The sequence below is a fragment of the Watersipora subatra genome, chromosome 7, assembly GCF_963576615.1.
Source record: "Watersipora subatra chromosome 7, tzWatSuba1.1, whole genome shotgun sequence".
Classification (NCBI taxonomy): Eukaryota; Metazoa; Bryozoa; class Gymnolaemata; order Cheilostomatida; family Watersiporidae; genus Watersipora; species Watersipora subatra.
This window is the reverse complement of record NC_088714.1, coordinates 33639168-33660537: the sequence shown is the minus strand read 5'-3', so window position 1 is coordinate 33660537 and position 21370 is coordinate 33639168. Positions and strand designations below refer to the sequence as shown.

Genomic DNA, 21370 nt, shown 5'->3' with positions numbered 1-21370 from the left:
CTTAAAGTTGCCCGCACTATATAGTTCACCAGACTTAAAGTTGCCTGCGGTATATAGTTCACCAGACTTAGTTGCCTGCGGTATATAGTTCACCAGACTTAGTTGCCTGCGGTATATAGTTCACCAGACTTAAAGTTGCCTGCGGTATATAGTTTACCAGACCTAAAGTTGCCTGTGGTATATAGTTCACCTGACTTAAAGTTGCCTGCGGTATATAGTTCACCAGACTTAAGGTTGCCTGCGGTATATAGTTCACCAGACTTAAAGTTGTCTGCGGTATATAGTTCACCAGACTCGAAGTTGCCTGCGGTATATATAGTTCACCAGACTTCCGTATAAATTTGCTAAATGGTGCACGCTGAATGTCCGGTTGACAGGTCACCAATTTTTTAGAGACTGCAGGTTACAATATACCCAGCTTTATTCATGTAGATTAATCAATGACTTGGGAATGTTTGTCATGTTAATGCATTCTTTAAGCCAAATCTCGCTATCAGAACTGTTCAGCCATAAAATTTAACCCCTGACATCCTGGATTATTTGTTACAACAGACTGGGGATCCTGGATTATTTGTTACACAGACTATAGGGATCATAGGTTATTTGTTACAACAGGGATCATGGGTTATTTGTTACAACAGGATATGGGGGTCATGGGGTCGGTTTATTTTTTACAACAGGGTATGGGGATCATGGGTTATTTGTTACAACAGGATATGGGAATCATGGGTTATTTGTTACAACAGGATATGGGAATCATGGGTTATTTGTTACAACAGGGATCATGGGTTATTTGTTACAACAGGATATGGGAATCATGGGTTATTTGTTACAACAGGATATGGGGATCATGGGTTATTTGTTACAACAGGGATCATGTGTTATTTGTTACAACAGGGATCATGGGTTATTTGTTACAACAGGGATCTTGGGTTATTTATTACAACAGGGATCATGGGTTATTTGTTACAACAGGGATCATGGGTTATTTGTTACAACAGGGATCATGGGTTATTTGTTACAACAGGATATGGGGATTCTGCAGATGCACAGTTCTTTGACATGCTCCGCTCGTACAAGTCAGATCACGCTGACCAGAGAGCACCCGCTCCTCCTGGCATACAGAGTGTGCTTAGAGGAGAGTCTGAAACGAGTCCAAACAATACACATTCCACACAGTCTGAACAAAGTCAGCTGCAGGTACAGCTTTATCAGCCCAGGCCACCTGCGCAGCCACATTATATGACGCCTCAGGGTGTGCCCAAACCCTCCCACATGGTCAATGCGCAGGTTAGTAGCTATTAACATATCTCCTATTGTGCTTGATGCTGGGCATAATTATAAAGATTTTCCACCTTCAAACCTTTATTTGAAAAGAGAAGCAAAAAAATGACCGAAAGTCCAAACCTAGTGATATATATATATATATATATATATATATATATATATATATATATATATATATATATATATATATATATAACCTAATGAGTGTCTTGAGTCTGTGGAGATGTCCTGTCCAAAGTTTGCCTTCCTCGTCATTTAAGAACTTCAAGACATTGTCGATCCCATCGCAAATTTAGTTTGTATATAAGTTTTGATGTTCTAAAGGTACCTCGTGTTAATATGATGAGACAAAATAATTTATCGAATTAACATATATGTATTGGTAATCGTAAATAATTGTATTAGAGGGCTTAGAGAAGCAAATCTATCGCTAGATTGCTAGCAGCATTAACTGTCCAATGACATTATTTATAAATGACTGATATAATGGCTGTTTATAGTTTTGACTGCTGGTAAATTATACTAGTCTTAAATGCTTAGAACATATTTTGTAACAAACGATTTAAAAGACTTACATATAGAAGCAAATAACAACAGAACGCGAAAAGTTTCTGCAGACTTGGTTGATCCATGATTGACACTGAACAAAATTCAAAACAATGTGATATTTTTGTAGTCTACTACAAAATATAGGCCAATCCTAGCTCAAGTTGTTGACCCTGTAATAATTAAAATTTGGCATTTGCCTTTTTGAGCTGATATATCTCAATATTTAATGAAAATGAATTGAATGCTAATTTTGCATATGAATTTGTAAAGGTTTCTTCTCAGTTTGAAATATTACTAGCAATTTTCTTTGCTTTGTTTATATGTTCAAATAATGAACAAAAGTAGCTCTGCGAATAACTTGCCTACTCCCAAGTATTTCTATAGAATATCAGCTGTATTTGAATACTTGTAAACTATTTTTATTATCTTAATAATATCTATTCATTTTCTAAATACATGAATATGGTTTTTTGATATACATAGTACATAAGGTATTGATTAGTGGTAGTGGGAGGCAATTTCCATCAACGTATGAAATGGCAAAGAATAGTACAATGTTTATTTACTGAACTACAATGCAGTAAGTAGAGCAGTAGCCTGGGCATGGCTCTCGTGGGGGATTGGGAGAGAGAGCCTGTGACACATAGCGGAAAAAAGGTAAGATAACTTCTGCAAAACGAGCGACATATGTTACATATGACGCTCAGACTGATACTAATGAAACCGTGTCGATAGATTCAGATCTCACGATGTACTAGATGTGGCGCGTTTAAAAGCCTATCGTCACGGCAACGTGACTTGATCTAGGAAAAGGCACTATGTTCTTGATAGACTGGGTAGTTATGTAATACCCCGTTTGATAACAAAACGATAAGAACCATAGGTTACTATGCTCTTGCGTTTTCACATTTGCAGTTTCATTTCATATACTGATAAAAAATGGAGCGATTCAAAAACCATCTATCAAAGCTAGGCATAGCCACGCTGAGACCAAAACAGCTTCAAGCTTTACAACATATTATTGCAGGTTTTGACTAATTTATAGTTCTTCCTACTGGCTTCGGAAAGAGTATTTGCTTTCAGATGACACCGTTTTGCAGTGGTAGGTCTGAGTTGCTCATAATAACTGTCGCGAGTAATCACAATACTCGCGAGTAAAATAAAACTGAGATTACTTTTTACTAGATAAACTTTTCTTTACTAGCAGCGTGCGATTCATTTTTGTTGTTCAATTGTTATTCGTTTGTATTGTTATTGTGAAAACCTTTTATTCAATTGATTTAATTTTTGATTATAATTAAATAAAATCATAATGAATTGAACATATGAAATAATATAACTCTCTTGATTGATTTATTATGCAACCAACATTTCATACTTACCAATCAGCGTTTGTTTGCTGCCAATTCAGATTAAAAATAATACATAATACTCGTGAAGATCATAAAAAAGACCGTCACATGATACTCCTTCGAAAATAACGATTGTGATATTAGCGACTGCAGAAGTCGACTGTTAGAGTTGTCTTCCCCGCGTGTTGCTATGTGTCCCAGGCTCTCTCTCCCAATCATCCACGAGAGCCATGCCCAGGCTAGTAGAGCAGCGTATAGTAACATAACATGATGAGAGAACAACTCCAAAATGTTTAGGTTGCAATAGGAAGTGTTCTGTAGTGCACTATATACATATGTACATATACTGATGCAGTGTTTAATCTAGGTTATTCTTCTGTAAAACAACACTGAATGTTTTTGCTATATGTCCAGTTTCATAGTTGCCCATGCTCCTCAAACTTATTGTTGCAAAATAATTGAGAACATTGAAGTGTTGTTTTTAATCTTATACTTCGACACAGGAAGTTTATAACAAGTTTGCATGCTTTTTGCTCATTTTGACCCAAGAAGAGAAGAAATTATTAACTTTTTATAGTTGTACAACGAGCCAGTCGTTACATAATTATTTCTTCATTGTTCTAATAATATTCGTGATTGGCCGTGTTCCATAGTTGACAGGCGCAATCCTTTCTAGCTCTTCCTTTATTTACCCGCAGCCTTGTCCTCCAGCCTCGACTCCACCTTTAAACAGCTCACAGTTGGCCAGCTCCCCACCCTCACACCAATCTCTAGACCTGGCCAAGCGCAGTCCAAAGAGCTCAAGGAAGGGACAGCGACCTCGCTCAGGAGATGTCTCCGCTCTGCTCAGAAAGTTGAGGCCTATGAAGAGTGATGGCGCCGCAGGGCGACTCGAATCGGCGAATGATACACAAAGTATGTCTGGCATCTAGAAACACAGTGCTGTTACTTTAACAGCCTTCGTTTAATCTTTTCTTCTTTCATCCTTATGGTATTCTCTGGTGGTCTCCGGTCAGTGTATCTAATTAATTTGCCTTGCCATCACATGTTCCGCCATCGCTGATGACACGGCATAGGTCGTAGCAATCAGTGCAGATCAGTTTACAAAAATGCAAATCTCTTTCATATATGCATAATAAATTGCAAATACCCTCCTACAATGCTTACATGCAAAGCTTTCTGTGAGATTTAAATCGTGAAATTGTTTGAACAGTGGTGTGAGGGAGGCGCAGCAATCTAAATGGTGACATCAACAATTTTGTTAACCTCTGGATGATTACATCGTTACAGCTTTTTGTCTCACCGCTGTATAAGTGATAAACTACTGTCTACACTATAATTATACATCACATACATCTAATGACCTTGAATCTGCTGGTGGTTCGTAGATAAAGAGTGACAATAATCATAATTTTGTGTATAAGATGTGAGGGAAATTTTGAGTTGTTATCTGCTCAGAAATGGGCATATGAAGCAGAAGTGCATACGCCGTGTGATTGGGTACACATTGAGCATCTGGGGAGGAATTTGTTTTCTTAATATATAACACTATTCCTCGGCTTGCGCCAGTCAGGCAATCACCTTGCCCACTTTAGGTTGTCAGTCTATTTCATCTTCCACATTGTCCTACCGATAGATTTGTTACACTCTTCTAGGATTAACTCTTAAAAAACTAATATTTTATATCAGCATTTGACTAACAAGCTTAGAGTCCAACTTAGTTGGAATTGCCTCCCCCCAGTTTTACAAATCCTTTATCTGCAGCTCTTAGGCATTCTATGTCTTCGACCATCAAAGGATTATGTGACTTTGACTTTTCATTGTGTTTAGTAACTGGCCTGCTGAGTGAAGTCCTGCCCGAGGAGAGGACAAGAAAGAAGGCCTTTGTACACTATGACTGCCAAAGCGTAGGTATAAACTTCGTAGAAGCAGCCCTTCGAAGACAAAATTCTAACGTTGGTGAGTTTTAATAAGGCATTATTTAAAAGTATCTCATGAAGTGAATGTATTTTGAGAGATTCATTCCATCATGGTTTCTCTTGCAACAGAATAGAGTTTGTAAAAGGTGCCTTTCATCACATTTTCATGGTTTATAATGATTACTAACAATATTTTATTATACAGTGTCATTGTAGACTGATGTCTTGCTTCTAAAACAATTGTAATAGTGGATGTTATCAATAGGTATCTAATGATAGTTTTATGATATTAAGGATGAGGTAGCCAAGTATTGATGGTATCTGTGTTAAGAGTGTTCTCTTGTTGTACTGAGTATTCAAACCAGTTTGCTTTCTTTTTCAATTCAGACGAATGTTAAATTTGGATTTGTCTTCTTCTTGCACATAGATGCATGCAAGTGCTGCCAAGTTACCGACTAAACCTTCTGTGGTGATAACATATATACAGCCGAGTAGCAAAGAGTTATTTAATATTTCGAGATAAAAAAGTTGTTGAGAAGCGCTTTTTTGTATCATCAGCAAAAACTGATATGTATTGGTCACTGTAACTCATTGTACAGTATTACAAGGCTTAGGGAAGGCAGCTTGTAGATAGATTGCTAGCAGCATTAATTGGCCAATCACATTGTTTTTGAACGACTTACTGTCAAAGACTCCATTTAGGTCACAGATTAGGGAATGTTAAAGTTTCATATTCCATATTCAAGTTTTCGCTTTGAATAATAATTGGTAAATCTTTATCATAAGGAAAACATCTTTATTTGGCTTCATACGATGTCGGCTGAATATTTGAAGTTCTAATTAATTTGTTATTAAAAGTTTAAAGCATGCTTCTATGAAATGATTTAAAATTGAGCAAGTGGAAGCTTTGAATGTCTTATGCATTACTACCCTAGAGATAGATGCTTCCCAAAGTTGATGGCAAAGTAGACAGGAACTACGGTTATTTAATTTTGAATATGAATCAAACAAAATACTGCTTGGTAAAAATACTTGCAATTTCATCGTTAGTAGAATACATGGCAATAATAGACATTCTTCTACAAAACACTGGATACAACTGTATGCTAGCTAATGAACATAACTTTCCAAATAAATTACTTGGCATTTCTACCATTTAATTTTTGTTATGGTCCATTGTTGCACAGGAAACACCAAAACAGGAGCATCGGCAGCAAGTCACGCTGAGGATGCTGCGGAGGACAGCAGTAATTACTCTAGCGGCAAGAACCGTTCTTTTCTCGTCTGTCAATGTCCGGCCTTTGTCAATGAGCTAGGCAATGAGCGAGAGCGTGATGTTGTGCTGTCTCTTACGACAGCGCAACGACGATATCAGCCTGGTAGGATCTGGTCTTCTGTCTAAATCCTTCAGTCTATCTTCTCATCGCATTTTACTCTTGCTGACCTCCTAATGGTTCAACAGTCGTAAATACATGTAGTAGATTAATCTATGTATGGTCTTAGCATAAGATGCTGTAGCCAGCTAAACGCATAGAGCGATCTACAGTGTGCAGATGGTTGGAGCTGAAGATGAGAGGCATGAAAGAAATAGGGATACACAACTCTTAGTTTAATAGCTGTTATTTGCTGTCACTAAGTGTATATAAGGTGTTTATAACAGGAAGTTCTGAGCTTGTAAATGTAGAGAGGATGTATATCTAGTGGGTTTGGTAACATGTGGAATGTTAATAAAGTTATGGTAATATGAAATTAAACGTTCGTGTGGATCATTGCAGCCAATTATGCTCCTTCCTGCTTGTGCTTTTCTAGTTGTATTAAAGGTATAGTAATTTTATTCATATACCGTAAGATTTAGGGTATGAACTGAGAAAGGTTGAAAGCTACAGCGCCACCCTTAATTGAACTCTCCCTCTATTTGACTGCCACTTCGGCATTCTTTGATCGCTATGAACCTGTAATAGAAAGTGATCAGTAGAAAAGTGTCCACAAAATGGTACTAATAATGACTAAGTTATATCAATAATTACTTTTTTCGTTGTTGCTGTAGTGGTTGCCATGGTTTTAGTGACGGTGTTCCTACGAAGATCGATCATCACAATTATTAGGCCTAGACTCTAATTCGAATAAAAAAGTCACTAAATCCGATCCATTGTTTTCAGATTCGTTCATGATGTGGTTTACGATCTTACCTGAAAACTCCAAAGCTTTATGGTTTTTCTTTTAAAACTTTGAAAGCGACACCATTGATATTGAAATAATAAATAACTGTATCTGGCTAGTATGTTTGACTCAAAGTAGTTCCTTGTTTAACTCGGTCTGATACGTACGGGAAAAACGATTTAGCAAAGACGCTGATGCCGGCAGCAATAATGTCGATTTGCCCGATGGAGAGTGCAAAATATAGGTGACATTAGCATCACTTCACTATTAAAAGGGTTAAATTTATTGTCCCAAAATTCTTACGAGGTAGTCGAAAAGTATAGCGTCGCTCTCTATTTGAATGCCACCTCTAATAAGATGCCACTATAGGAGAAGGGTTGAAAATAGAGCATCAGGCGCCATCGCTTTCAAATAGAGGTTTCACAGTGTTTGGCATTTGTGGAGGTAGGGGTAGCATGACTAGGGACTGCCTAGTTTACAATATGATGCTTGGTTCATATTGTTTTAACTATAATATATGTTAACTTTAAAAATAGATGTAGTTAAGTTGATATGTAGGAGTTGTCTGCTCCGAAGTAATGGAGGCCGTTTAACTCTTGGAAGACTAACCCTGTTAATACAAGCAGGTCCTCTGATCCTAGACAGTTTAACAACTTTACATCAACTGTAAAAGTACGTAGACTAGCACAATATCTTTTGAAAGCTCTAGGCATGTAGAACTCGATTAAAAAACAACAGAAATCAAACAAAGTGAAAGTTTTTTCACAGTATTTCAAAGAAGAGTCGTTAAAGGTAACTAAAGAAACATAATGGTTGCGGTACACCGAGTCTGACATGGTGTGTATATTTGTTATGAATAGAAAAAGAATTATTTTTGTGTAAGGCTCTTTTCGCTGAGGAGAAAAGGCTTTCTATCTTTGTCTATTTTTGATCCTTCAATACCAAGAATTTCAATCAGTGTGTCGTGTCGTTAAAAGTAATGTTCTGTTAGCAGCCATTTTTTATTTCGCAGTCAGATTGGAAGTGCCCTCAGTGTATCAGTGATATCTCAGAAACTAATAATTCAATTGACTTGAAACTTCAGATTAAAACTGAAAATGTATTACGCGCAAAGCGCCTAAAATTTTAATTTTACCTAAATGGGAAGTGCAGAGACAAACACAGTGAAAGTCCGCAGCCAAGTTCACTCTGGTGTAGGATCAGGGGACAACAATTCCTCAAGTTATCTCGATTCCATGCTTGAAAGCGTTAAAGCTGTTTTACACGAGTTTTGAGTGCGGATGTTTCTATGACGAAAACAAATGACGTAATTTTATTCGCATGGGTTTTTATTACTAAGATCTGTACTCTATAGGTGATGTGATCTTTTGTACAGGAGGAAAGAATGGAAGAGAGTCTCCGATAGAACTACATCGATCAGCCATATGCAATGGTCTGTCAATATTAGATGGACTACCTGGAGCTGATAATAGGCAATCGCTTGTGGAGAAACACCGAGGTGTTTATGTACTCGAATACAGGGACAGAGGGTGCACCTACTACCGACAGCATTTTAGGCATTCAGGTCAGTATTTATGTGTCTATCCGGCCTGTTGCTATACGATGTGGATCAAATCATAACAGCTTATAAGTAAGGGATATAAATTGGCTGAAATAGATAAACATTTAAACACCCTCATACAAATTTTTCGACATGCAATATCAAATTTGAGTTAATTTTTTGTCTCGGCATATGGAGTAATTTTCAGCATACAATATCCAACACATCTCAAAACATGGCAGTTTTGAGATGTAACGTAGTAACAACAAAGCTAGTAGAAGATAAAAATAAAAAGTAAAAATAATAAATATGTCAATTAAGTTAATTCACACCTAGAATAAGCTAGTGTAATTACTCAAGTATTTCTATCACTCACTACAGAATGCATGAATATCCATGCCTACTCTACCACTTAGTTACTTCTAATTAACTGTAAAACCCCCTTTTTATGGATTATTATTTTATTAATTTATTTTTTAACTACTTTCAGCTTAATATAATGCATTTATTGTAATAGCAACAAAGCAACAATAGCATTTTACAATAATTATAAAAACAATACATTTTATAATTATTATAAAATGTATTGTTTTTGGGCTCTGGAAAACATTAATTAAGATGCGATGTATTCGTCCTAGAATATTTACTCCAGTGTACCATTGGTTTGATATACACAGTGAATGTTAGAATGGATTAACTTTACATGTCGAGGTTTGACCATCACTATCAAAGGAAGTTTTCTCCACTTGTTGAGTGTTGACCATTTATGCCAGTTTTTATTCGTAATCGTGATCAGAGGACCAGATTTTCTGTAGCCCAAAGAAATAATGAAAGTAGCGCCAATGCATTATTATCATTGAAAATAAGCCAAGGTTTGTCTACTCACAATACCCACAGTTGTCTACCCCTGTTAACAGAAATAGTTCTATGTTCATATGACTCACTTAAACCAAAGAACCGATAGTTGGCACATGCCTGGTCTTCTAACAAGATCATTATACATATTGAGATTCTATAATGGTGCATTTACACTGGCCGATTTTGTCACCGATTTTGTCGAGCACAGACAAATTTGATGAGTCGGTGTCGGCGTCGGTAGGTGTGAACAGAGAGATCGGTGTCGGTACCGTTCTGAAAGTCGGTGTCGGTGAAACCCAGCAGTGCCCGGTTGCACCGACAAATCGGACGCTCATCAGCCAATCAGAAGCTAGGAGCCTCTGATTAAATGAGCCTACGCTTTAATGACAGTGCTAAGTTTATGAAACGAAAGGGCTAGGTTTAATGAGAGGCTAGGAGACTGTCATTAAACTTTCCCTCGTGCTCTTTCTGATAGTGAACTTTTATTTAAATTAATTAAAAGTGAATAGCCAGTTGTACGACTACTACTAGTACTACTACTAGTACTACTACTAGTACTACTACTAGTACTACTACTAGTTTTACTACTAGTACTACTGTAAAGGAATTTGCCGGCCCTTGGCACGATCTAGATTATTTCATACAGAAATAAATTGTGTGTGATTTCATTCAATGTTTTATTAGCGAAGGAAATTCACTAGCCGAGGAGCGTACGGCCATTTGCTCTGTCTACTAAGTGAGCGTTGCTCCCTTATATACAATAAAATTGCCCGTTCCGGCTAACGGGACCGAGTAGGAACACCGGCTAACAGTGTTTAAATGGCCAATAATTAGGCCCGCTAGTGCGTTGATATGACAACATAAACGACGACAATTGATAGCATAACGAGTAACAAGGCTATAATAAAAAGGACAACACATATAATAAAATATTTACAGACATATAAAATATATACATACATATAACTACATATAATACAGACCGTCAGAGCTGCTGCAGCCGATCCTGCCATCAACAAAATCTCATCGTCATCGGAAAACTCCATTCGGCATTCAGTAGTTGCTTCTAGCGGTAGTAATAGGAGCAGTAGTAGTAGTGTAGTACTAGTATATAATTTTCCACATCAAGCGCGTTGATTTTTATGTGTACTCGTCTTCGCGTGGTCGAGTGAAGGTCAGAACGGCGAAGCGCTGTGATTGGCTGTTGGTACCGACAAAAATAGTTCGATCGTTGCAATGTAAAGGGGGAGTCGGTGTCGGCACCCATACGTGAAATGTCTGAGGTACCTGTCTGAGTCGGGGTATTGGCACCTAATCGGAGTCGGTGTTGGCCAGTGTAAATGCACCATAATTCCTTCCATGACTTACTGACCATTTGTGGCAGCAGGCAGATACATATTGTAATAAAGATCATTACTAGAAAAATGTGAAGTGCTCTATAGTCCAGTAAATGTGTCAATGTTGCTGTCATCTGACATCTTGGTATCCATTATAGCAGTTGTGCTTCAGATGACCAGCAGGCTATAAATCACCACATTTAGGAGACACCTTTAAATTTCAATGTTTGAGATTTTACTCATATTGCAAAAAATGTAAAGTTTTTTAGGCTGAGTTTCCTTGGCAGCAATACTCGCAGCTCTCCTGTGATTGGCTGTTTATAAAGTACCCAGCGACGGGTTATGTTCTGTTTTTAGAACACCAAAACTACTGTGGGATAGATGAGAATGTAGGGCCAGTGGCTATTAGTATTAAGCGTGAAAAGGCTTCTGCATCAACTCGACTCCCAGACTTAGCAGGTAAAGGTGAAAACTCCCAGAATTCCAAGATAAACTCCGAGTCAGCGGCGCCTCTGCAGCAGTATCGTGTGATCGTCAGAACGAGCGAGGTAAGCCTCACCGCCATATCGCTGTTATCAGTTTTCAGTTATCGAGTTTGTCGTTTCATCTCATTTGGAATGGAGTTAATTCTTTCCCGTTTTAGCTTAGCAGGCCTTTGTTAGCTTGCCCCGAGCTCTTCAGCCAATGCATACGCTCAGAGCTATGATTCAAAGCATTTCCCAAATCCTACGGTTAGAGCTAGGGGAAGCTTTGTGCAGCGTTTTACAACTAATAATTGCCTACAATATATAACAATGATTAACAATTGCAAGTAATCTGCGCCACTGTGCAACTGCTTTAAGAAGGTCTCCTGTCTACAGACAAACATCTTTTTACAGAGAGCAGTCTGGGATCAATGCACATTTGGCTTGGCTAGATCTTTAGATTATTTGATATGCTCTTGCTGTAGCTCAAGGTTCTGAGAGGAATTATCCTTGAAGATGCGCTGCCTGCTGCCTCTCGTCTCTCAAATAGCTCTCGAGGTTTGCCAGCGAAAGATATCATCGAATATGTTGCACCAGAGATTCAAATTTCCTGTCTAAAACAGGCCATGAATGATGAAAAAACTAAGGACCGAATCTTAGCTCTCGATGAGCAAGGGGTGAGCTGAAGTTGCTAAACAAAACCAGACATACTTATTAGGATTTAGTTGCTTGGAGGAATGGCTCTAAGTCTTTTGTCTTAGGAGGAATGGCTCTAAGTCTTTTGTCTTAGGAGGAATGGCTCTAAGTCTTTTGTCTTAGGAAAAATGGCTCTAAGTCTTTTGTCTTAGGAGGAATGGCTCCAAATCTTTTGTCTTAGGAGGAATGGCTCTAAGTCTTTTGTCTTAGGAGGAATGGCTCCAAATCTTTTGTCTTAGGAGGAATGGCTCTAAGTCTTTTGTCTTAGGAGGAATGGCTCTAAGTCTTCTGTCTTAGGAAAAATGGCTCTAAGTCTTTTGTCTTAGGAGGAATGGCTCTAAGTCTTTTGTCTTAAGAAAAATGGCTCTAAGTCTTTTGTCTTAGGAGGAATGGCTCTAAGTCTTTTGTCTTAGGAGGAATGGCTCTAAGTCTTTTGTCTTAAGAAAAATGGCTCTAAGTCTTTTGTTTTAGGAGGAATGACTCTAAGTCTTTTGTCTTAGGAGGAATGGCTCTAAGTCTTCTTTCTTAGGAGGAATGGCTCTAAGTCTTTTGTCTTATGAGGAATGGCTCTAAGTCTTCTGTCTTAGGAAAAATGGCTCTAAGTCTTTTGTCTTAGGAGGAATGGCTCTAAGTCTTTTGTCTTAGGAGGAATGGCTCTAAGTCTTTTGTCTTAGGAGGAATGGCTCTAAGTCTTTTGTCATAGGAAAAATGGCTCTAAGTCTTTTGTCTTAGGAGGAATGGCTCTAAGTCTTTTGTCTTAAGAAAAATGGCTCTAAGTCTTTTGTCTTAGGAGGAATGACTCTAAGTCTTTTGTTTTAGGAGGAATGGCTCTAAGTCTTTTGTCTTAGGAGGAATGGCTCTAAGTCTTTTGTCTTAGGAGGAATGGCTCCAAATCTTTTGTCTTAGGAGGAATGGCTCTAAGTCTTTTGTCTTAGGAGGAATGGCTCTAAGTCTTTTGTCTTAGGAGGAACGACTCTAAGTCTTTTGTCTTAGGAGGAATGACTCTATGTCTTTTGTCTTAGGAGGAATGGCTCTAAGTCTTCTGTCTTAGGAAAAATGGCTCTAAGTCTTTTGTCTTAGGAGGAATGGCTCTAAGTCTTTTGTCTTAAGAAAAATGGCTCTAAGTCTTTTGTCTTAGGAGGAATGGCTCTAAGTCTTTTGTCTTAGGAGGAATGGCTCTAAGTCTTTTGTCTTAAGAAAAATGGCTCTAAGTCTTTTGTCTTAGGAGGAATGACTCTAAGTCTTTTGTCTTAGGAGGAATGGCTCTAAGTCTTCTTTCTTAGGAGGAATGGCTCTAAGTCTTTTGTCTTATGAGGAATGGCTCTAAGTCTTCTGTCTTAGGAAAAATGGCTCTAAGTCTTTTGTCTTAGGAGGAATGGCTCTAAGTCTTTTGTCTTAGGAGGAATGGCTCTAAGTCTTTTGTCTTAGGAGGAATGACTCTAAGTCTTTTGTTTTAGGAGGAATGACTCTAAGTCTTTTGTCTTAGGAGGAATGGCTCTAAGTCTTTTGTCTTAGGAGGAATGGCTCCAAATCTTTTGTCTTAGGAGGAATGGCTCTAAGTCTTTTGTCTTAGGAGGAATGGCTCTAAGTCTTTTGTCTTAGGAGGAACGACTCTAAGTCTTTTGTCTTAGGAGGAATGACTCTATGTCTTTTGTCTTAGGAGGAATGGCTCTAAGTCTTTTGTCTTAGGAGGAATGGCTCTAAGTCTTTTGTCTTAGGAGGAATGGCTCTAAGTCTTTTGTCTTGGGATGAATGGCTCTAAGTCTTTTGTCTTAGCTTGTTTTTTGTATTTTGTATTCATGCGTAATCAGTGGTAACTCTTTCGCTACTGTGAGCCGCCTAGTACGTCTCGGCAAAGTTTTTGCGCATAGCCAAGAGCCGCCGGATGCCGCTTTAGCAGGCTTCATACAAAATGTTTCTGATTAGTGAGTAGTTAATTAATTACCCCGTGGTATCTGTGCGTGAAAGAAAGGAAACGATTGTCTGTACGCGTTGAGCCAATAAAAAATATGTTTACAACCCATCCTGAGTGTAGTTTCGCTGAGCAAAAACTTCTTTTTTATCACAATTTCTTCTCAGCAATGACCAGTTGTGTCTGGCGCATTACAGCTACGATTTTTTGCTAATTTTAGATCTATGGACTTGGGTGATTTTTGTTGAATAATAGTACTTCTGAGAGTAATTATTTCTATTTTTATCAGTAATAATAATGCCGTAAACTAATAATATTGGTAAATTGCCTGACTCAGACATACTCACGCTCATTTCAAAAATGGCTGAAAAAGTGTTGCGGTCATTCTGCAAAGCCTGGTAGTATTTTTCATGGCATCGGGTGATAGACCATGTGGCTCAAAAGTTGTAGCAATTTATTCGCTCCCTTGTCAAATATCGGGTTTTGCCAAGTTTGTAATTTTGTCCCAGTGAAGAAATTAATTTGGTAACGAAAGAGTTATGAATGTCACAATATTTCCTTACGCTGTTCCTTATTTTATAAAAATTGGGTGGAAACTGCAAGTAGTGTTTCATTAGCAGGCCTGTCCTAGCTTGGCCAGAGTTCTTCAGCCAATGCATACGCTTAGAGCTATGATTCAACGCATTCCTAAACCTTAATTTCCTTTATATAGTTTTCTCACCTTTATGCATAGGGATAGATTTCTCACCCGTAGCTTCTTTTATCTGTACTCAAGGCAACTGATGTCTCTGCTCGTATAGATTTTTGGAGTTGGGTTTGCTTGCGAATGTTTGCAGAGGTCAGACAGCTACAAGGTTGGCATCATGTACTGTAAGGCCGGTCAGTCAACTGAAGAAGAAATGTATAATAATGAGAATGCTAGTTTAGCATTCACACAATTCCTTGATCTCATTGGACGAAAGGTTGAACTAAAAGGTTTCCAGAATTTCAAAGGAGGTCTTGATAACAAGAGTGGGTATTCTTCATTCTCTAATATTGTGTTATATTATACTGATTCTGTCACTCGTTTTTCTACGCTGACTTTGGTACTCAGGTTTGTGATCGTATTACTATTCTAATCGTAATACTCTCTTAATCTGTGCTGACTCTAGGAATCATCCTGAATAGCGGGCATAATAACAGCATGCTATCGATTGATAGATAATTCACTATATTGCTTTCATATGATTCTGTTTGCTCAGTGCTCCATTATTACTATTAAGATAGCTCAAAAGCATTGCCGCTCCTAGCATAATACTATCTACTGCATCGGTTGGCTATTGTAAAGTAAATCACTGGTTCAATCTGTTGAACTTTTTAACAAATGACGGACTGAATTGATTAGTTAATGACTTAACTTTAAAGTAACTCTTCAAAACTGGATATCTTAATGACTTGTTATGATAACTGATGCGTAGAATTATCTCCCTTACATCAAAGCTGTAAATAAATGTCCTTGACCAAAAGTACAAGGTTAAAACCAACAACATAGATTGGAGAAAAAATAATGTTTTACGACTAATAAAATGAGAAATTTATATTTGTCAAATGATACACTAAAACCATAATCAAATAGATTTGTACCTGAAAACACCTGACTTTACAGCTATCTATTCTATGGCAGTTGTGTGATTTTCTTTGCCAATTATATGTAATCACACAATGAAAACCAAAGGTTAGAGTTTAACAAACTCAAGTTGCAACTAGTTGCTTAATGCGTATTATTTTGGGTCTAAAACAAATTTTTAATGTGAAAATAGTTGCCCAAAATTACACAATTTGGCGCTTTCTTGTAAAAGCTGACCATCATAACAAAGTTCCAGTTTTATCACCGTGTCAATGTTGTGTTAGCCTATTGTCAAGGTATAAAACCTGGGGATGTTAACAAAAAGTGAACCCATACTCTATGAACAAAGGTCTCTAGCCTCGTTGAAACTTCAATGTAATGACCAGAAGAAGCTAGTTAAAGGTTGACTTGCAACAAAATTCACATTACAGTTATTTGGTATCAAAAGATTCACCATGTCTTACTCTGTTGTGTTGTAAGTGCCAAATATGTGGAAATGTGATTACAAGCTTTTAAAAGCTTAAAAACGAAAAGCGGCCGTAGATTGGAATCTCTTTATTTCGATGACGTAATCACGAAATTTGGTTATCGTCTTGTCACGTATGTTCTCACGTGAATTGAAAGGCCAATAAAAAGCTCAATATAAAACTTATCGTAGTACTAGTTTATGACAAACACTTCGGGTTTTACCGAAGACCCCGTATCAAATATAGATGCTCGCTACTTTACAGTTTTGTTTCGGCATTATTCAATCGTCAAGTCGTAATCTGATCATGTGACCCAATACTTCGCAAATAATTTTTGCAGCACTTTTCGATTATCACAGGTGACCAACACGCTCGTCATGATTATCAGACAATGATATGTACTCCTTCGAGCTAAGGTTAAAAAGTTTAACGATTTTTTACCGTAAGTTATAAGATGTCAGTGCTAAAAGTGACAGCATTACAATGACGATAAAACAGACGCGTAAGAACAATAGACATAGTATTATTGAATGCGTGAAGTATATTTGTGAAAAGATTTCGACGAATGAGGTTGCAAGAAAGTGTAAACAGAAACCATCTCTCACAACTACATCACATTTGAGCCGTTTTGGAAAGAGAATCCAAACTACGGCGGTCTCGTGTGGCTGCGATTTTCTGTACGTTTTTGAGCTTTTAAGAGCTTGTAATCACCTTTCCACATATTTGCACCTACAACACAGCAGAGTAAGACATGGTGAATCTTTTCATATCAAATAACGGTAATGCGAATTCTGTTGCAAGTCAACCTTTAAATATAGCATGCCTAATATACCATAACATCTCCTTTTGAAGCACTTGGGTTTATTAGTCAGATGATAAAATGCAATTTCAAACTGGCAGTTTTTAACCTTTCAAGTTGAACCAGGTGAAAAGGGATGAGTGAATAAATAGATTCCAGGACTCGAGGAGAGATGTTTGAGGTATCCAATACTACTAATAGCTAAATGTTCTTTGTCGGCTTTTACAAGCTATCTCTCCCCACCTTGACTAACATGCCGGTAATCGATGTTGACTGACTATCGCTGACTTGACCAATGCCAGTCAGCGATCTAGTTACTCATATGCCAGTCAGGATTTGAAAAAATCTTAGTCTTTCTCCTTAATACAAAAAGAAATATATTGCTTTTCAGCTTTACGTTTGTGTTCTGTTTCCATTTTTTACAAACCTGACATTTTATTTGCTTTCTGTTTGTTATACAACAGTATAAAGAACGCAAGTTGTTACGTTGGCCACTAGACCGAATAGTCGCTATATTTTTAGCTGTCATATTTTTAGCTGTCAGGTTTGATGCCGGTCTTGTTGTCAATCTTTATTAGTTCTTTATGAGTCATTCTATTGTAGCCGACACAACTGGAGCCTACAGCTACTATACAACCTGCCAAGCTCATCAAATCATGTTTCACGTCTCCACTCTCTTGCCATTTGAAAATAATCGACAGCAGGTGAGCTGGTTGAAATCGTTTGATAGTCATATTGCTACTTTTGTAGTTTAAGTGGTAAACCTGTTGAAGTTAGGTAGTCGGGAAAAAGGACTTCGATACGAACAGCAACCACAAAAGAATTAATTGTTATTGCTGTAACCGATCAGTCGCCAAAAATGCCTCAATCACTATTACCAGGTGTTACGTTAACTTAATAAACAGCTGGGCGTTCTAGATCTCAAAGAATAAGTTGGCTATTGAGGGTTTCTCTTATTAAAACAAGGCTGCTTTGAAGCTCGAGTTTGCAGATGTTTCTACTTTACAGCGAACCGTAAACTAGTATGGCTGGCTGTCAAAAGACGACTGTCGAGACAATTTGTCGTTCTATTCTTGCAAGGACTGCAAGCCGGGGTTACAGTTATATTCAACCTATGCTCTTTTCATTAAAAATAATATTTGGCTGAATGTGCTATTGATATTGTGTAAAAGTCGTATATTTATAATATTATTATCATTATATTTTTTCGTTTGTTTACATTGAGCATTTGGTACATAAAATCAGAACATACATGTAGATGTATTTTGTCTGTTTATGATTAATCCATGTTGTTACAGCTTCTACGCAAACGGCACATAGGAAATGATATCGTGACTGTTGTATTCCAAGAGCCAGGCAGTCTCCCATTTGATGTCACTTCTATGAGGTCACAGTTTCAGCATGTTTTCATCATAGTCCAGGTGCAAGAGCCTAACACAGACCACACAAGTTACAGGTGGGTGGTCACTGTGTCACAAGTGTCACTCTGCACATATGTTCATGCCAATTGATACTGTTAACTGCTACTGCTTTTCATCTAGTGCGCTGTTTTTATCTGTCAGATCACATTCACATGTCAAACATCCAAGCATACCTGTTTCGAGTGTCACCCGATTAGTACTGTTTTTTTTATTCAAGCACTTGCTGTCATTATCGTAAATACTATTCACCAACTGATTATCGTACTGCATATTTCATCATATTGGTAGTGTCGCGGTGACGAGGTCAAAAGATGTCCCCTCATTCGGGCCAGCAATAACGCGTAGCAGCTACCCACATGGTCCTGAATTTGCTGATTTCCTCATCGCTAAAATACTCAACGCTGAGAATGCCTCTTATCTATCTGAGAAGTTCCAGGCCATGGCAGTCCGTACAAGGGGCCAGTATATGGAGGATCTGGCGTCAAGCCATGTGACAGGCAATTCTCTGGACAGCTCTTCCAAGTTAGGTGAGTGAATGCTAAGTTTCATGAGAGCGCATCGACGACCAGTTGTACTGTTGGTATTGTAGTTTGACGGAGGTGTGGCGAAGAACTAGGCTGATCAATGTATTACTGCTGGACTCTTATGTTCGCAATTATCAAGTTTTCAGCTAATCTCTCATCAAGTGAAAAAACAAAATTAATATCATTGGAGGAAAATCTTGAACGGATTTCAGCAGAATCGCTTGCCTTACAGACTAGACCAAGTTCTGTAACATTAAATATGTGGTTGCGTCAAATTTGAGTTGATTTTAAAAGAAAGTATTTTTCTTTGTCTATCAGTTGATATGTTGTTGGTTGTGTTAGGCGATCTCGTTGTCAAGATATTTGAAGATTAAAATCGAAAAAATTTGATCACGGTAAAAACGCTCAGACCAAAAAAAAAAACATGCCCAGACTTGCCCAAAATGATGTAACACGTGATACAACCTGTCTTTATCACTCGTATTTACATCCGCTATTGCGTTAAAAGTCTAGTCCTACACGGCTCTATTTGCATATATTTTATCTTGTATTTGCTCATGTCGATTAAAATAAAATTTTAAATCCAGCTACAGATACATTATTATCAATGTCTCAAACGCCTCAAACAAGGAAAATTAAAACTTTTCATATTAGCTTCTTCTAAATGCTGTGTAAACACCTTAGTACCAACTACCAATTCTACCAGTCTGGTAATTATGTCAAGCAAGCTATGTAGAATAAGGTTTTTGTATCGGCGCAGTTCTGTCGCTACCCACACTAATGATATACAGCCCCCCAAAAGCCTCGCCCACATGATGCCCGTCGCCTATCCTTGGGGGGCTGTATATTATTGCCAACACCGAAAACTAGTTTCTTACTAAGTAAAATAAGCAAGCTGCGTATTTGAAAAGAATATGTGGCGAAACCAACTACATCCCTAAAAGTCGTGTACATTGTATAGTCGACTGTCAATGTTATCGAGTCATTATTGGTATCAATTTGTAAAAAAGAATTCACTGGTCACATTTGATTAGTTGATTCAAGTACTAAACATATGGTCGAGCTATGCATAAGTGCCTGTCCATGCAGCTCTGATGACACGTTATAAATCCATCTATTAGACAAGATTTCAGCACAGGTGTCAATGGGGCTATGATGTATTCAATGCTATGCAAATCATGTTTTGTATTATCTTCAACAATATTATTTTATTATATAATTTTTACAAGCAAAAAATGTTCATCTCGGCATAAAGCTTTTAATAAAAATATCCATCCAAGTCGTGGCCACTCACATAGTTTCAGCTCATACAATAGGACAAATTCATATACTGCAGCAAACTCAAACAAAACATCATGGTTTATGCAGCACACATTCAAGTCTCTCTTTCCCATTTATGGCAGTTTCCATACTGACAAAGCTTCGGCTGGTGGGACCACATAAATATCCTGTAATCAATAAAACAAATGCAATAAATATATGTCATTCCTAGATATGTCATTCTAACGCGTATCTACTGAAAGCTTTCAAATTGGGAGTTTGATAGATTGCGAGTGTAATTTTAAAAATGAATAAATGTTTAACAGAAGCATAAGTACGCCAAGCCAACGATTCGAAGCCTTGGTTCTGGAAGTTAAAGATGGGCATTGATCAATCGATTTTCCTCACTTTCTACAAGTGAGAAGTGAACATCTAAAGTCAAATCATAAATCTAATTTACTAGCTAAAACTGCCAAAGACAATTTGAAGCAAATATAGCTAGGTGAAACGATAAAAAATTATAAAACGATGATTGGTGATAGCAAAAGATTATAATTCTATTAATTAGTAAATGTATTCACGAGTACTAAAGTTATTACTTTTAGTATATTCATCAATCTAAGCCATTGTATTGCTAGATGCTATGGATTAAAAAGAAGCCGTCAAGAACTCACTGCGCATCTGTATCTCGCACGCGCGCACAGGAAATTACATTATAACCTCAAACAGGGAAATATAATTTGAATGTAAACACAACAGTATATCTATAGGAGACTCAAAGTAAAAGATAAATTTACCTCCATCCTCCTATCTTCCTCTGTAGCACTTTAACCACCTGATGCCCAGAAAACTCGGAGTCACCTTCGCCGTAACTTTACAGTAATTTTTACAATTCTGTTGTTCGTCAATAAAACGTGTCGATCGAGTAATTAATTAAAGTACCGATGTTAATTAATTTAGTAAATATCGATGTCCATGCGATTTAATAATAGAGTAAAATTCCTAAATTTCAGATCACAGACAACGCGGTTTACGAGTGATAACATTTATTACGGCCTATATAAAAATTTTGTGCTGATGATTGACTAATGAAGCGATCGTATATTTATCGCTCGTGGACTCTCTTCAGATTTATCACTAGTTACGTCACTAATGAAGCACCCGCTGGAATCTGAGCTTTTTAAAAGATGGCCTCATTCAAACGCATATATCTCTGGAC

At 37.5% G+C, this 21370-nt stretch overlaps 1 protein-coding gene across 1 annotated transcript in view; it reads left to right on the top strand.

Moving 5' to 3' along the window:
* The window catches only part of LOC137401181 (signal-induced proliferation-associated 1-like protein 2), a 93121-nt gene that overhangs the window by 40187 nt on the left and 31564 nt on the right, over positions 1-21370 (top strand). Inside the window, exons 7-17 of the mRNA XM_068087566.1 lie at positions 1028-1290; positions 3887-4103; positions 5019-5147; positions 6295-6486; positions 8643-8831; positions 11360-11550; positions 11952-12143; positions 14911-15085; positions 17550-17650; positions 18245-18402; positions 18656-18894. Coding sequence (XP_067943667.1) covers positions 1028-1290; positions 3887-4103; positions 5019-5147; positions 6295-6486; positions 8643-8831; positions 11360-11550; positions 11952-12143; positions 14911-15085; positions 17550-17650; positions 18245-18402; positions 18656-18894 — 2046 coding nt within the window. The remainder of the gene's footprint in view (positions 1-1027; positions 1291-3886; positions 4104-5018; positions 5148-6294; positions 6487-8642; positions 8832-11359; positions 11551-11951; positions 12144-14910; positions 15086-17549; positions 17651-18244; positions 18403-18655; positions 18895-21370) is intronic.